The 18,171-nt window shown below is 41.9% G+C and overlaps 1 protein-coding gene across 2 annotated transcripts in view; it reads right to left on the bottom strand.

Annotated features, from left to right (window-relative positions):
• Positions 1-4,963: 4,963 nt before the first annotated feature.
• Positions 4,964-18,171, bottom strand: part of BCO1 (beta-carotene oxygenase 1) — a 33,519-nt gene continuing 20,311 nt past the window's right edge. For both annotated transcript variants that reach the window (XM_035119380.2, XM_035119381.2), the window contains exons 8-11: positions 14,998-15,103; positions 14,078-14,172; positions 11,915-12,026; positions 4,964-9,196 (exon numbers count right to left, since the gene is read on the bottom strand). In XM_035119380.2, coding sequence (XP_034975271.1) covers positions 9,000-9,196; positions 11,915-12,026; positions 14,078-14,172; positions 14,998-15,103 — 510 coding nt within the window. In that variant the 3' untranslated portion in view covers positions 4,964-8,999. The remainder of the gene's footprint in view (positions 9,197-11,914; positions 12,027-14,077; positions 14,173-14,997; positions 15,104-18,171) is intronic.

The raw sequence follows: 18,171 nt of genomic DNA on the forward strand, positions 1-18,171 counted from the left end.
GGGGAGGTAATTCGATCAGGCAAGCTGAAATGCTTGAGCAGATAGAACATTTGGCATAGCACAACACTGAATTACACCCTACATATGCAATGCAATGATTTCCTTTGGGGGTGGGATGGGGTGTGCTGCACTGAATATGATCTGTCCCAGTCAGCCTGGAAGAGAAAGAAATGTGGAACAACCCAATGCCTCGTGCTCAATAAACTCCCAAAGCTGAGGACGCTCAAGGAACTGGACCTCTAAGAAGGCCTGTGTGTTTCTCCATTAATACAGCTGCTTTGGAAATTTCATAACCAAGGGAGTTGTGCTTTGACTGCATGTAATGTGAAAGCCAGTAATTTGGGTGACCTTGTCTTAATTAATTCAAGTAATTTGTTTCTGCTGTCACCTGTTAATAATTATGATGTAAGGAGGCAGAACTGTGTTTTTGGTTTTCCCTTCAACTTGTAAACAATGACTTGGCTTCTCAAGTCACCTATCTAGGTCAACAAGGAAAGCAGGTGATGTAACAGATGGATCAAGGAAGAACAAACCTAGATGCAAAAAAATGGGAAAGAAGCCTGTTGAAAACAAAACAGGAAATGGCCCAGCCATCCTCTCTCCCTTCAACCCTCCCTCCAGGAGAAAAGAATGGAAGGGTGAGGACTGAAGGTAGGGATGGGAGAGAAATTCAGTTCACAGTTACAGGTTAGTCTGTCTAATTCTCACTTTCCAAAACTACTTGAACCAAAGCACAGCTATCCTTCCAAATTTGCACTTTTCCAAATTTTCTCCAAAATTTAGATAGCAGTTCTTAAAGGTTGACCAGCTGAGGTGGATATAGCTGAGAGAACTGTTTCTCAGTAGAGCTGATTGAATGGCCTGGATTCTTTTCTCTTATCTCATTCTGCTACAGCCTGATGGAGCTGCTTTTGCTAAGTGACCACTGAGGAAAAAGGCTTGTCTGCACTAACCTTTGCTACATGCTTTTTAGGCACAGGTCCAGGCTTTCCAGGTCCGTGTTTGAGCAGGGTTTGTCGTCCGTCTGTCCCCCGGTCACTTTCTCTTGGGAAACCAGCATTTTACAGCGGAATCGGAGCACATGACAATCTGCGGAAAACCCTATTGCCAACTCAGGTTTTCCTGGGGAAAGTGCCAGGACAAAACAAAACAAAACAAAAAACCCCACTGATCAAACCTGAATCTGGAAAGCCTGGACATGTGCCTAAAAATGCAGCCCATAAGCAAGTGTGGATGAGCCCAAAGGCTCTCAGTAGATCTGATGGAGTAGCTCTGCTTTCCTTCTCTCTCTTTGTAACAGCCTACTGCTGTAGGCTATTGCTAGGTGACAGCCGAGGAACAGGAAGTAGGTAGGTAGGCGAGGAAGCCACTGTCCATAATAAACCCCAGCATTACACTTTAAATGCAAGGATGGAGTTGGTAGGGAATGTGTGCGTGTTTTTTAATGACCCATGTGCAGGAAAAACATCACATGTGAAGTAGCTTGCACTGCAACATTTGGGTCAGAGGGGAAATAGAGTCGTCCTGTTTTATTCATGCAAATTAATGTCAAGATCACCTGACTTACCGTAACTTTAGGCTAGTCATTGCAGTGGCATAGATTTGGTGTTAAGCAGGTTGTCCTGACTAGCCTTTCCCTGCTCCACAAAAACATACACACCCTTTTATATTGCCTGCCTGCAAGTGACGGTATGTTTTCAGCTTCACCCTGATTTTAATCCTCTGCCTGAGATTTCTTCCAGGATATTGGTGTATGGTGCAACTCCTTAAGTGCTTGTATTGATTTCAAGAGCCCTAATTGTATGCTGAGCTTTATGTTCTGACCCGGCATCCCTAAAGACAAAGATCTGGCCATTTACTTCAGTGGCAATGGAATCAAGGCTCTAAAACAGACCCAAAGCAAGTTAGTCTGACAAAAGCTTTCAGTAGAAAGGGATGTTATTGGACTTAAGACTGTTTACATCAGCAGAGTGATTTGTGCTGAAAAGACATGACTTCCCCCAAAGAATGTTGGTGGAACTATAGTGTGTTAAGGATGCTGGGAATTGTAGTTCTGTGAGGGGTAAATTACAGTTCCCATGATTCTCTGGCATGTATGGATGTGACCTTGTGTTATGATGCAATCACTGATCTGAGGAAAGGCTGGATGTAGGGCTCTGGCTGTGATATAAGAGAGTAAAAGTCTGATGTTGCTGCAATACTGGCTTTCCACCAGGTGCCTTCAACCTGGATTTTCCAATTTCTTTATCTTATTACCCTACCTATCCTCTGCTTTCTATGGGAAATTGCTTCAGGACTGCCTTACCTGCTGTCCCAGCTCTTTATGCAGCCAAGGAGAGGAGAGGTTAAGAGCACACCAGCAGGAGTGGATTTAGGGCAGTGCAAGCGGTTGCACCGGGCATGCAACCAAGAAGGGCACCTTCTCAAAGCCTGGTCAGTGCTTGCCTGGTTTCAGGAAGGAGGCATGTGGGCTCTGACAGGGTCCAAGAGTGCTCCTTCTACCTTCCCAAAGCCATGCAAGTTCTTACTGGGCTTTGGGAAGGACATAGGTGGGCTCTAGGACCCTGTACCTCCTTCCCAAAGCCCAGCTTAAGCTGGTACTGTGAGTGCGTCAAATGGCCTTGCACAGGGTGGCATATTCCCAAGGTCTGCCCCTGACATCAGGTAGCCATCTGCCATAGAACACCACTTTTGGCCCACCAGTGTTGATTTCTAGTAGTACCTGCAATGGCACAGCTTCAAGGCCATGGTCGGCTGAGCTCAACTCCTCACACTTGCATTGAACCTGTTGGTTAGAGTAGCAGGTTTTCATGTTGCACAAGTAGAAAGCCCCAAAGGCCTGTAAGATCCAGCATATCCTATGGGTGTATGTTAATAGTCAGATCTGGGTAACTTGAATTCAAAGCCCTACTTAACCAATAACTCAGTGAGAATGATGTGGGGCAATGTCATCCATCCCTCTTTGGTCCAGTTTCCATTTCCAAAGCATGGAACTTCCAGGCAAACTGTTTATTGAGCATTATCTTTATTTGTTTGCAGGGGAATTAGATGGCACTGGCTATTTAATTAGCATTCATTCTGATTTGTTTGGAGGAAGTTAGACAATGTTGCATCAAGCAAATATTATCCCACATTTTCCTGTGCATTTCCCCATCACTTTACGTATTGCAAAAATTGAATCTTTCAGGAAAGCAGGTTTGTTGCATTAGATCTCCAAATTAGCTTCAATTGTGCAACCTACATTTTCCCAAATAGCATGTCTGGAAGTGCCCTATGTACCCAATTTTATCAATTAAAGGCTCACTCTCAGTATTAAGAACAAAATAAGACATTATTAACACTCAGGAGGAAATTAAAAACATTTCCTGATTACCCAGGATTTTGATGGTTGAAAGATAGTGGGTTGTCTCCAACTAAGTTTTACTCATAGCAAACCCATTGAAATTAATAGACCTAAATTAGTCATGGCCATTAATTACAATGGAACTACTCGGAGCAGGAGTAGTATTGGCTACAACTTACTGTTCTCACCAACCTTGAAATTATATGTGGCTATTTTAACATGTTTTAAGATATTCTTAATTGTATTTAATTGTTCACAACATGTTTTATCTTAATTGCATTGTTTTTACTATTTGACCAAACTGCGGGAGGCAGCGGAAGACAGGAGTGCCTGGCATGCTCTGGTCCATGGGGTCACGAAGAGTCGGACACGACTTAACGACTAAACAACAACAATTTGCCCATTGGGCTTCTTTGGGAGGAAGAAGAATGGGATAGTAAGAACCCTGCTGGACCAGAGCAAAAGTCTATCTAGTCCATAATCTAGTTTTTATTGTGATCAACCAGATGCTGGTTAGAAGCTCATAAGCTTTTTAGGGTGCTGTACACATGATGTCGCAGCAGTTTTTAGCCTTATGCTCCATGAATATTGCTAATTCCCTTTTAAAGTCATTAAGTTGGTAGCCATCACTACATCTTGTGGAAGCATAGTTTGTAATTTAACTATCCCTGCATGGTGAAAGTATTTCCCTTTGCCAGACCTGAATCTACCACCATTCAGCTTCTAGTATGATGGCAGGGGGAGCAAAATAGCTATCTGAGTGCTTCCACACAGCAGCTTATTGTGGATTCGGTGCTTCTCATGCATGAAAGTTTTACACAGCATTCACATGAAGTGATCCTCAGCAAAAATGCCATCCCATATGCTTTCCCCACTTAATCCAGATTTAACATAGACACATAAAATGCAGTAAGTCAAAACAAAACACATGGAAATGGTAAATCCAGAATGAATTGGGGAGGAAGGATGGGGTAGCGTTTTGAGAAAGACAATGTATTGTGGATACTGCAAAAAAGCTACCTGTGTGAGCAATGCAAACTCCACTATAAAATGCCCTGTGGAGGCATGCTCTATCCACTTCCTCCATAGTCCATGATGCTTAATTTATATACTTGTACAGTATTTCTATCATCATGACCCTTCATATTTGGCTTTCTTCCCCTATGAATAGGAAGGCTACCCCCAAAACTATAACCTTCTTGATCTGCATGTTAACTCCTCTATTCCATCTATGGTCACATCCAAAACATTTAAAGCACATTCAACACACATTTACAGCACATGGGTTCCCTCAAAGAATGTTGGGAACTACTGTATATTGCGTTCAGGGCCGTCTTTAGCAGATGCGGCACTGCGGTGCAAATATCCGCTCAGCGCCCCCAAATTACCACGGATAGTGCGGGGGAAGCTGCACACTGCCAGCCATGGGGGGCGCAACTCCCCCCCATGCCACTGCGGGCCACTGACGGCCTCCCCTTTCCCTGCATGCCTGTCATATGGCTGGCAGGCATGCAGCTTCCCTCCCAAGCCTCCTTAGGAGGAGAGCAATCCCCGTGGAGGCTTGGGAGAGAAGCTGCATGCCCGCCAGTCATATGGCAGTCATGCAGGGAAATGGGAGGCCGTCAGCATAGCCATGCAGCTCCCCCACTCGCTGGGGCGCTCCTGAGAGGCCGGCACCCTGGCGCGATGCACCATTAAACCCTATGCGAAAGACGTCTCTGATTGTGTTAAGGGTGCTGGAAATCATAGCTTTGTGAGTTCCCCAGGGTTCTTTAAATGGATGGTGTGGCTGTGACCATAGACTGTTTTTGTTTTATTTTTTTAAATCGTGCTCAACAACATCTTTTCTCTCTCCAAACTTTCCTCCCTTCCAAATTTGTTTTGTCACTTAAGAAAACACAAAAGCTTGCATACTACTTCATGTCTCCCCCACCATTGGCCATCATAATGAAATTATGCTGCAGTATCGATATATACATTTTCACCAAATGAACTGACATAATTATCTTCATTTTTTTAAAAAAGTCTTACTCATTTTAGTCATACTCCACAAGGAATTGTAAATCTTGATAAGTTATTCTGAGAAAAAGAGACCCAAGTGAAACGAGCTCAAGCTATGATGCTACCACAAGCTTAACAATGGTTAAGGCTGAGCATTGAAACTGGGACTCTGCGAGTCGGGGGAACACTTGCACAGACCTTTACCTTTGTCACGTGAAATTCTAATTTTGTTAAAAAGCATTGAAGGATTGTGCAAACTGCCCTCAGTTGCTAACAGTCTAAAATAAACATATTGGTTTCTATTGAACATACCTGGGATTTTAGCTTCCCACCAGAAATTCCCTTGGTAAAAATACCATGCCCCCTGGAGTTAATCAGAACAAATGAAGCAAGAACTGCGTGATATTTAACTTAATTTCAATGGGTCTGACAGCTTACTGTGTTTATACACATTACGGTGATTTCCCAAATCATCTCTGGTCTGAAACATTCTTCAGCTCCAAAGACGTTTATCGAATTCTAGGGGGAGCCAAAGTGAAAATTAAGCTAGCATGAGACAGAATAATGCAATGGCACCTGGACTGTAATCTCCTTGCACCATGCCAAGTTCCTTGTTAAGACAGAATTACTGTACGTTTGATTTCTGTCCATGAATGGCCACCCAGTTAGAATATAGTATCCGAATCACCCTCCTTTCCAGATTGAGGATTCATTTGTTATGATACAGGCAATGTGCTTTTATTTAAAAAAATTGGCACGCTACTCTTATGGATTGGTTTAGGAGCCGTAGTCCAAAAACACCTGGTGAGTGCCATGTTGAGGAAACCTGGTTTAAATTCCAACTGTATGCATTTTTGTGTATGCAGCAGTACTGAGAGAATGAAGATTTAATAACAGCAGGAGGAACCTTATCTGCCTTCCAGAGGCTGTTTGGGAACATAAGAAACTGCCAGATACACTCAGTACTTTCTACACTGAGTAGCTGTGGCTCTCCAGGATTTCCTATGGGGGTCTCCTCTAACTCTTCCTGGAGATGCCAGGGTATTGAACCTGGAGGAAGGAGAGAGTCAAAATATAAGAATGGCAACGACCCTGCCACAAAATGGTGGCTTTCAAATGAGAACAGGAAGAAGTGAGAGCTATGTGTCCCTCTGCTGTTTTCCAAGCTTTATGGCTGTCACTTTTTTTGCTATAGAAAATGGGCAGTGAGTTATTGAATTAATGTCCATAATTTCAAAGGATCGCAGACAAATCAACTGCTATGGTGGCAGAATGCTATTCTAAATGGCTGGATCTTGTATAGTGCTTAAGACTGTATCCTTCTGAAGGATCAAGTACACTGATTACAGTGAAATTTACTTCCAAGTAAACATGCATTGGATTGAGCTCTAAGGAGGGCAGCGGGCTGGAAGAAAGAGGCAAAGGCTATTTCTCTACTGTTTCACCCACCTTGAAATTGGCTGTTTTGTTTTGGTTACATTTCAGGGGCATGAGGTGAAATTCTGGTTGAGGGGGTGGGTGGGAATCGGAGCAGTCCCTGTATTGCTTCCCATAGAAAACTATTCTGAGGTGCTTTCTGAATTTGGGGGGGATTCAAAATGGCTGCCACCTTTAAAAATGGCAGCCTTTTTGCCACTCATTTGGGGTCGCTCTTACAGTGGACAGCTGTTGAAAGCCTTGCCAACTGGCTGCTTCAAGACTGGATTACTGCAATGCGCTCTATGTGGGGCTTCCCTCCCACTTCTGCAGTTAGTGCAGAATGCTGACAGGTACGAGGCCGTGTCAGCCCATAACATTTGTGCTCAGAGATCTTCACTGGCTATTGATTTGCTACTATGCCAAGTTCCAGGAGCCACTATTAGCATATAAAGCCCGTAACAACTTGGGACCAGTTTACCGATGAGATTGCCTTATCCCACATGTGCCCACTTGACCACTTCAGTCGGTGAAATTGGCACTACTACAGATGCCACATAGCCTACCTATTCTGCCTTTGCAAGAACTTGATTGTTTAGCGTTCTCCCTGCCTATCAAGATCAAGTAGGCGTCTTCACTATACTCTTTTAAGAACCTGCTAAAACAAGCCTATCCAGATGCTTAGAAAGTCGAGGTAATTCTAATGTGCTTTAGTAATTTAACTTACACAAAAGTTAAATTACTAAAGTTTTGAAGTATGGTTGTGAATTTCTCTCTCTCTCTCTCTCTCTCTCTGTCTCTCTTTTTGTAAACCGCTTTGAGGTTTTTCAGAGTATATAAATTTCATGAAGTAAATAAATAAAGCCCACAGAACAACACACACCCTTTTACAGAATGGGTGAATAGTTTTCCCAGCAGCTCATTTTCTTTAAGAGGTGCAGAGTTAAATGCTCTTCGAAAGAAAAGGCAGTGGTTGAACTGTAGGCGGTTTGTTGCAGAACAACTAGAAAAATGCTATTTATGTTTGGCTACGTATTTGAAAATAATAACAAAAAGACGTGCCAGGGGTGGGGTGCAGTTGGGGGTGAAGGGGGATCTGGGATTAATAGTGCAATGCTCTTTATATGTATTCAGAAGAAAGACTTCTGCATGAGTATTTTACAGCTCACAAAATAACAGAAGATGGCGTTTGTTAAGCATTTGTGGCAATACTTGCCTATCAGGACCTTTACTTTTTAAAATCAGACATATTTAAAGTTGAAGTCAAATCATATTCTGGTTTCTTTTGCCCTTGGCTTCAGAACAGTGTGTTTAGCTAAGGTTATCTTTATTATATTACAATATTTTGCTGAATATACCTTAGGGAATACCATATGAGACAAGTATTTCTGTCTGCGCATGTAAAATTACTTTTGTCACTACTAATTGTTAGGTTCTTTGGACACAGTGCTTAGTCTTAGCTTGGTTATATTTCTCTTAAACAGACAAAAATATACGAACACAATCTCGCTTCTGCTGAAATAGCAAAGTATAATTCACTTATGAGACAGTAAGGACAGTAAGCCCACTGAACTTGTATTAGAAGTTCTTAAAGAAAAGATCTAAAAATAAGTACATCTGAAGGATTCAAAGGAAAAAGGCTTGCTTTAAATATAATTACAATATAATTAAAAATAATATAAAAGCACTCTGGATTTAAACATTTTTTTCCACACAGGAAGGAGGATGAGCCTTGCCTTCTTTTGAAATAATACAGAATGTCAGGTCAAGAAATCGTTTAGCACCTTAACTTGACATTTCACTTTGGTCGTTGGATTTAGCAAATGAAGCACCAAAGTAATCAGCTGACAATGAATCACAAATGAATTGCGATCAAACACCAGAATTTCTGACAAACTCAGATTATCGGGGTTTTCTTCTTCTAATTATGTGCTGAACACAATCCTGGAAGATTTCAAACTTTGGAAAGTGTGATTCATGTTGCACACACCACATTGTAAACACACTTTGTTCAAGCAACTAAGTCATATGTTCATTGCACAGATATCTTGCAAAGCTTGGCAAAAGCACCCAGGAAATACTGCAGACAGCTTGCACCATATGCCAAGAACCAGGCCATTAGTCCAGCATTGCAGGTAAATATAGAGGTGCATGTGCTGAGGACTGGAGTATCACAGCATTTTTTTCAGCAGTGTGCAGCAAGACTTAATGTTCGGATTATAACATGAAACAGTCTATTTTATTCGTGTTCGTTGTCCGAATCTGCCTCAGGCTCCATTTTCAAATCTTTCTCAGGTATGAAGAGGCCATGTAAGTCCAGGTGCAGATCTGTCTTGACCATGGCCCGAGCTATTTCCTTTAACGTTTTGGCATCCAGTATCAGCAGGAAAGGTAGCTTCTGGGGATCTGACGTTACGATGGATGACAAGATGATACCTAAAGTTGCAACAGAATATATGCTAAAACAGATTTTCCTGAAATAAGGCTTTTTTTGAGAAGATGGGGCAGTGGGGGCATGGAATGGATATAAATTTATGCTTAAATTTTGGAGCTTGCCCTAGCACAGTGAGTTAATATTTTCCCACTAAACTGCAATGAAAATGAAAGCACTGTTGCTGCATGGAAGAAATAGCCTGCTGGCCACTTAAAAAGCTAAAGAATTAACTGGAAACAAGCCAACTTTTATTATGTTATTATGTTGATAAAATACGAGAAAGCCAACTACATCACCCTGGGCTTCTTGAAAGATGTGCAGGGCACACATGATAAATAAATGCAATGGGGACAGTTGACAAAGGAAAGTGACATGTGTCAAAAGCCACAATGTGTGGATGTCAAGATTCCCAATTAAGTCAGCATTACCACGAGTATATAATGGTTCCATGCAGCTTCTTGGAATGGTTTCTCAACATGTGTGCAAATGCTGAAGCACTCACGTAAGCAGGAATGTAGCCCTGATTATAAAGACTTGTTTTCAGACTACATTAGCCAACATGCCATGGACTAAGTGAGTCATCAACAAGCCTGCAAAGTTTAAATCCAAAGAGTTGCAGCCTGGGACATTATGGTGAAGGGTAGGAAAGAAATTGAATTAATAATAACAACAATAATACTTTATAATATTACTTAGGAGATTTGAACCCATGCAAAGTTAATGGCACACATTATTATTATTGTTGTTGTTGTTGTTGTTACTGTAGTGGTTTTCAAACTCTCTAGCTTCAGGGGCACTTTGTCTGGCAAAGAACCCCTTGCACATTCCAGGGTTTGTTCACCCTGATAAGCTTCCAAGGACCACCTTCAGTATTTCGCTTGAAAACTGAAGTTACTGAAATAGGTAGAGAAACTATTAACTATGACTTTTCCTTATAATCTTGAGCAGGAACTTTTGTTTATTAAACTGGATGTTCTCACATCTCCATCAAAAAGCTCCTATGTTGAGGTTTTGTTGGTTTTCAAACATTTACATGTAATCGGTTAAATGAATATATAACTTAAAAGGCAGATATTGTCAATTAAAATATATTCAATTAGTTAACAGCCTTAGTTACTTATAGCATATATTTATGTCTTGCTCCTATCGGCAGTTCTTCCAAAACAGAACTGGCGGAGTGTGATGAAACAACTGCTGTTGTGCTTGCTGACTCTGCTGTTTAGCTTAGACAAAACAGCCTTAATCTCCAGGACTCTATTACACAGTTTAAGACGGGGCCCTTTGATGATAAGCCATTCCAATAGGCTGCTTGAAAGATCCATTGTACACGCCTCTGTGCCTGTCAAGGCGAAAAGTAGCTTTGCTTTGTTCTGAGTTGTGCAATGTCAGTGGATAAGTGGGTTGCATTGTCGAGAAATTTCTACTGGTGATACAAACAAGGTTTAGGGGCTGTTATGGAAGGATGACATGTGCCAATCTAGTCATTAAAAATCAAATTCTCCATTTGGAGTAGGTACCTTAGTACAGTACAAGCTTTGGGGAACTGCTCATAAATTCAACACTTCCTATTTGAAAGAATATCAGCTAAATCCCTCTGCCTGAGTTTCCGGACACTCATTGACTTGCAAGACCGGAAGATAGATTCCCTCTCCTGCACCTAAGAGTTGGTGGCTACTCATCATGCTGGTCGTATGCTGCATCCAGGATCAGAGGCAACATGTCTCTGAGTACCAGGTCCTATCTGCACTATACCTTAATACAGTTTGTACTTTTGCCATGATGACCAACATATTTTAACAAATAAATCTGGCTCTTGAGTTGGGGTTTTGTTTAGGGTTTTCTTTTTTGGCAGGAGGTTGTTGCTGTTATTGATATTTAATTTTTTTGGTATCTTTATTTTTAGATCTTAGGATTTATGTGGAAATTATTTCAATTTGGTTTTGTACTTTTCGATGTGTTTTATTTATTGTTTATGACTATGTTTGTTAGATTTGTAATTTTTTCCCCCCATGTTGTAAGCCGCCTTGAGCATGGTCTTCAACTATAAAAAGGCAGCATACCGATAAAATGGTGTATGTATGCATTTGAGATTCCAGCAGAATTTGAGCAGTTTCTTCTCCCCCAACAAAACCAGAGAGATAGAAAGGGAGAGAGAAAGCTGGCTGTCTAGTCACTGGTTTTGCAGGTTTCCGTAATGCTTCCAAAGCCTCCCAAACTTGTTTGACCAGAGACAGCAGCAGGATAATAAATGAGCATCTACATCACAATAAGGTAAACAAGGCCTGTATTATACTGCCTTCAAATCCCTTTTTAAAAAAACTGTTTGCCTCCATTCTTGGGAAAGCAGCTTCTTAAAGCCTGTTCTCTTTGTGAAAGAGAAAGACTTTAAATAAAAACATTGGTTTTTTGCAACTAATGAAATCCCATTCCCTTTAAAATGTGTCTTAACTTTCGCAGCTCCTGCCGACCTAGCAGTTTGAAAGCATGTCAAAGTGCAAGTAGTTAAATAGGTACCGCTACAGCGGGAAGGTAAACAGCGTTTCCGTGCGCTGCTCTGGTTCGCCAGAAGCGGCTTTGTCATGCTGGCCACATGACCTGGAAGCTGTACGCCGGGTCCCTTGGCCAATAACGCAAGATGAGCGCTGTAGCGGTCCCTTTACTTTTACCTAACTTTCGCAAATCTTCACACTTTCCCTCATTAGAACCATTATGTCATTTACCATCATCTTCCTCTTTGGCATTAGGACTAGGAACGAAGATTGGTTCAGCTGGCCAGCAATGTTCTTCCTCCCAATGAAGTGCCGTCTTCGTCAGAGTGTCAACTTTAACTACCTAAGTGAACAAAGAAGAGGGGAAATGCATTCTTATGACAGAATTCTTCAAATGTTTTCCTGATTTTGATTTGCATGCCTCCTCAAAATAAAATTAATCCCCACTCCAACTGCCTGACTCAGAGGGAGAGATGCTACAGCAAATCCCCACCCCCTTCAGCGTGTCTGGGGACAACTGAGGGAGATGCGAGACAGCAATGACTTCTCAGTTGACCTGGCTGGAACCTACAGTTACTACCATTTTGTTCCTCCCCTTCCCAGATCAAGTATTTTTCTTTTTCTTTTTCCCATTTTTATTTTATATTGCGTCTATTAGATTATAAGTCATGATTTTAAACTGTGATCCACCCTGAGCAGAAATGGGGCATATACAAGTAGTAAATAAAAATATATAGTTTCTTTAAATATACTGTATTTATTATTGTTCTAATATTTCATTGTGAGTCACCTTGGAAAGATTTATATCCTGAAAGGTGAGATTAAAATTACGATTGTAAGAAATAATCAAACAACATAAACATTTAACTTTTCTGTCCAACATCCCCATTATTATTTTTTTATGTGTAGAAATATTGAGATTGATTCAGATTCACATTCAAAAGTGAACCTACCTAATTTGCACTTCCTGAAGCAATGCACAAACTGAAACATAAGCATCCTTCAAAGTTTGCACTTTTCTGAATTTTGCAGTGCAGTTCTCAAGCCAAGTAATGTGTAGAAAATACACATATTGGGGTAAAGTGTGCATGAAATTGCATATTTTACATACAAAATGCATTATATTTGGAAAAACCGCTTCCCAAAAATGTGTGTATTATTTTTATTAAGGCAAAATTGCATATAACGTGTCAATTCGATGAAATTTGAACTAAAATGCTGGTGAATTTTCATGAGGACTTTAAAAATACACACACTCACAATTGAAAATTGAGTTGGAAATGTGGGGAACTGAACTTAAGATTGGAAAAATGGGAAACTGAGAGAAATTGAAATTGACAGATTTGCCCATCCCTAGATATTATATCTGCCATATATCTGGATTTTCCCAGACATTACCAGGATTTCAAAGGCAGAATTGATGTTTGGGAGGAATTTCCGAAAGGCAGCGCTTTGTCCTGGATCTTAGGCAAGTCAATTGAAAAATGCTCAACAACTTTGGGGGTTGTCTTAAAAAGCTCAAAAATTTTGGGGGGTGTCCTGGTTCATACTTTTGGAAATATGGGAACCCTAAAATGGAGTCTAGAATACAGGATATGGTCCTGACATAAGGATATTACTTCATGGTCCCACTTCCGTATCTCTGACTTGATAAATAAATATAGAATGAAAGTCACATTTCATGTAACTTTCCAAAGTTGCCAAAATAACTTGGAAAACTTTTGAACTCTGGGTCAGATTTGCTGCTGAAAAAGGAAGTCTCTTCTCAGCTCTATTTTCACCCTATTGTCCTCCTACCTTGACCTTAACTCAGGAAGAAGCAACAACCTTAATTAAGGGTTAACAAAACATGCATGTCAAGCAAATTTAACTCAGGCCTCTTTGGTTGTTGCTAAAGCTGTGATCTATGCATATAATTGTGTTGGGTGGCATCATCCATTATAAGAGAAATAAAATAGGCCACGGACAATAGAAACGGACGTGATTCAGTAAAGCATCTAAAGCAAGGGTGGGGGACCTGTGGCCTTCCAGATGTTGTTGGACTACAGCTCTCATCATCCCTGACCAATAGCCATGCTTTCTGGGGCTGATGGGAGCTGGACTCCAAAATCTGAAGGGCCACAGGTTCCCAACCTTGAATCTAAAGCACTTCTGTGGAGAACCTGAAAGGAAGGAGGTGCCACCTCCTCTTTAGGCAGCTCATTTCAAACTCTGCTCTGCTTGTACTTAGCTCCCTGGCCTGCAAATGGCAATCGGAGTCTCTTGCGAAGTTGGAGGTCAGAGGAAAGGTAGCCTTGGCTTTAAACAGATTTTGTGTAATAAAGGTCAGTATAATGTTTATTGGCATTGCACAATGACATGTTATAAGAGGAAGTGTGCTTTTAGACAGCATACCTGTGTGGGAACTGGACTCCATTTAACTTGAGTGGCATAGATATATCTGTACTTTTTGCCATTGTAGTCATAATTGATGCGAGGCAGCTCTATTCCTGCAAGGGAAGTAGAACAATTTGTACTCATAAACAAACAAAAAAGAGGAAAACGGAATCACTGCTGATATAGGGGTAAATATATTTAAAGAGACTATAGTACTAAATACAGTAAGACTGACTTCCTGTGTAATCCCTCTGCAACTGTGATCATATATGGAGTCAAGTTCCTAGAGCAGGGGTATCAACATGGCACCCTCAAAATGTTGTTGGACTCCAACAGCCATTTCCCATGGCAACTGGCCACGCTGGCTGGAACTAATGGAAGGGCACTGTCAGGAGCCAGGCCCCGTGACTGGTAGGGCCTTGCAGGACTGGGGCCTTCCTGAGTTTGGCCTGGAAGGGCAATGCTTGACAGAAGACTCGTAGCTCCTGGTGGCAAGGGCCGGGAGGGGTATATAAGACCAGTAATTCTCTCTGGCTTTTTGCCACAGCAACACACTACCCACCTAGCCTTGCTTTGGCTTCCTAACCCCTGGTATCCTGACTTTGGACCCTTGGCTTCCCGACTCCTTGTTTCCTGACCCTCGGCTTCCTGACCCCTGGACTGCTGACCCTGGACTGCTGGTTCCTGCTTCCCAACCTCTACCCTGGTCCCAACGTACCAAGCCGGGACTCTGACTGCTTGTAACCCAGACCATGACAGGCACCATGTTAGCTACCCCTGTCCTATAAGGTCGCCAATCATTTCAATGGGCATTCCACAAGGTAGCTGGTGGGATATTTTCAAGCACAGTCATATTTTATAGATCCCTGAATAGAAGTTATGAGACTTAGAAGATGCAATGTGGCTCCCTCCCCACTGCCTAAACAATGTCCTCTCACCTTCATATATTAATTCAGGCTGACAGTAGATACTTCCATCTTTTTCCTTCACTGCAGTTGCAGTGGTGGATGGGAGCTGGACCAAATTCGAGCCTACTTCTGCCTCCTGAAAGACATAGTGCAAAGGGTGCATTTCCAGTGCCAAATGAATACATAGGAACCAAGGAAGCTGCCTTCTGCAGAGTCAGACCATTGGTCCATCTAGCTCACACTGACTGGCAGCATCTCTCCAGGATTTCAGACCAGAGTTTCTTTCAGCTTTACCTGGAGATGCTGAGGATAAAATTCGGGACCTCCTGCATGCAAAGCAGCTGTTCTACCATTAAACTAAATGTAAAATTTGCACTAGGGTGTATTTCATAATAGAAAACAGCTCACAAAATTATGAATCAATGGATGGGAAGCAACTTGGCTGCAACAATGCCAATTTCAAACACAGAGATGGGTTATTTTTAGTAAACCCAATGAGGACTGAGCATGCACAGTAACCCTGGAATGCTGAGTGTCACCTTAAAAAGAGAATATAAACTGACCTGAATCCTGTACACATAATCTGAAGCCATTATTCGTGTGCCCCCTCCACAAGAGGTCCTGAGAGTAGCAACATGAGAAAGGGCCTTTTCTGCAGTGGCTCCCCATTTGTGGAATGCTCTCTCCAGGGATGCTTGCCTGACACCATTATTACATATATTTACGTGCCAGACAAAACCCTTCCTCTATAACCAGACACCTGGCTTTAACTATTTAAGTGGGTGGGATGTTTTTAATGTATTTCTCTTTCCTTTTTGGTTTTAATGTACCTATGTAGGGTGTATTGTCTAGTTGGTTGGTTAGTTTTAAGTTGCTTTAGGACCTGGTTGTCCTAGGCAAGGTAAGTGACATAATAAATAATAATAATAGTGATGATGATGAAACTGGGTCAGGGATGGGGATGGAATGGCTTGCAGGAGGGAGGGGCCTGGCTGGCTAGCCAGCACCCTAAACAGGATTTTTATTGAGAGATGATAATACATTAAGACAATGTGCTGTAGGATCCACTTGCCATAGTATAAAAGATTTGAAGGCATTGAGATTTGCTATGCAGATTTTTAAAGGGAAAATACTAAAAACAGTTCACTTTTGCCAACCCCAACCCCCGCCCCCATGCCTTTCATTCTTTACAGTTCAGGAAGGAAGAAAATATTGAGGGAAACAACTGATGCAATCTCAGTTATTAGTACAGAGCTGTGTTTTCATAGCATTAGTATAACCCTGTTTCAAAGGCGTAGCAAGGAACACTTTCTCAGCCATTCCACAGTGTGGCAGGCCAAAACTTGCCAGACAGGTTGATGGGCAGAATGAGTTACCCCTACAAAAGTAAAGTGTAAAGACAAGACAGTTTCAGGGCTGCTTCAAATGTGGTGGGATTCTTGACAAAGGTAGCACTTCCCTGTTGGAAATCATGTGTATGTCACATGAGATCTGCCAGTTAAGACTGTGAACTGGGAAATGCCCAGGGCAAACCTCACTGCAGCTGTGAACTCAGTCGGTGACCTCAGTGGTGCCATTGGGGGTGGGGGTAGAAATCCAGGGCTCCACTCAGCAGAAAGAGCACGAGGGTCCCAAAACCCAGCTTGGGTGGCTTAGTAAATTTTAAAGAAAGAGAATAGAAACATAGAAAGCTGTCTTATATGATGTCAGGCCCATCTAGACTGGCAGTGCCTCACTAGGGTTTCAGACAGGGGACATTCCCAACACTGCCTGAAGAGTCTTTGGATTGATCCTGGATCTTTGTGTGCAAGGCAGATGTTGTATCAACATCTAAAGTGGGGTGGCAATAAGGCCATTAAGCCCTGAGTCTAAAATTTCCAAAATGCACCATCATTGTATATCCCTTGATAACAATGCTGGTTGACCTTACAGGGGTGTTTTGAAAGCTACATTAGATAGTGTTTCAGCGCTCTGCAATGTCCTCCCACTTTCAGCCCTAACCTAACTCCTCCTCTTGCTTGAAAGAGGAAGTGCTGCAACTCAGGAATAAGGCATCAGCTTTGTATGCAGAAGGTCCCAGCTTCAATCCTCATCTCCTGGTAGGCTGGGAATGCCCCCCATCTGTAATCCTGGAGAGATACTGTCAGCCAGTGTAGACAGAACTGAGCCAGATGGTTCAATGGTCTGATTTATACTGAATAGGACAGCTTCCTATGTTCTGATGAAATTGGTACTAGATGCATAGAGGAAAATGTACACTTCAGTGGGAGGGGATTTAATACGGGAAACCAGCTCAGAGGCAAAGGGTTAGACTTCTCTACTCCCACCTCAATCCATCAACCCCTGCCTGCAGATACTTTTTAAGAAACAAAGAAACACAAAATTGCAGGGCATTCCGGTCTTGCAACCACCACGCAACATGCAGTTTGATTCTGGCGATAATAAATGCTGATAAATTTTGGTGAAGTGTTTTGCACTCCCTCAAGTACTATAATAAATGCTACGTAGTATTACATCATCGGTATTTACTTTGCTTTTCAGCTGCACAGGCACATGTAATAGATGTTGCAGCCGCCCTTGTTTGCCACAGCCCACTGAGGTTCCCCAGCGCATATACATGCAGCTAAACAGGCACATGTGCATTTGTTATGTATGACACACAAGCCACTCCCATGCCAGTGCTCCACCCCCCATTCTTCAGAGACATGAAGAAATACATTTCAAGTTACCTTAGAATTAACCAAAATGTGATCTTATTCCCCCTCCTCATTCCCATACAAATGGAATCTGATTCTTAATAAACAATTTAGAAATAATGAGCAGTTTTTTTCATGAACATACCTCACATTGCATTCACTTAAACTCATGTTTTTAAAAATAAATCTGTTTTCTGGTGTTGCAGTGTGCAATGCAGCCGAGTTACCTCTCAGAAAATGTAATTCTCAAGCAAAGTAGAGAAAGGTCACATCCATATTATAAGACTGAAAGCACATGGCTTCCCCCAAAGAAACCTGGGAACTGTAGTCTACCACTCATGCAGCTATAATTTCCAGCATTTTTAACAAACTACAGTTGTCAGGAATGAGGGGAGGAATAATCTGCTTTGAATGTATGGCATGGATGTGACCTTGAAATAAAACATGGCACAATGGACCAGCCCTGTTAAACAGGGCAAGGCGGCTGCCTCGGGTGGTGGATGCTGAG

The sequence above is a fragment of the Zootoca vivipara genome, chromosome 6, assembly GCF_963506605.1.
Source record: "Zootoca vivipara chromosome 6, rZooViv1.1, whole genome shotgun sequence".
In the NCBI taxonomy this organism is placed as follows: Eukaryota; Metazoa; Chordata; class Lepidosauria; order Squamata; family Lacertidae; genus Zootoca; species Zootoca vivipara.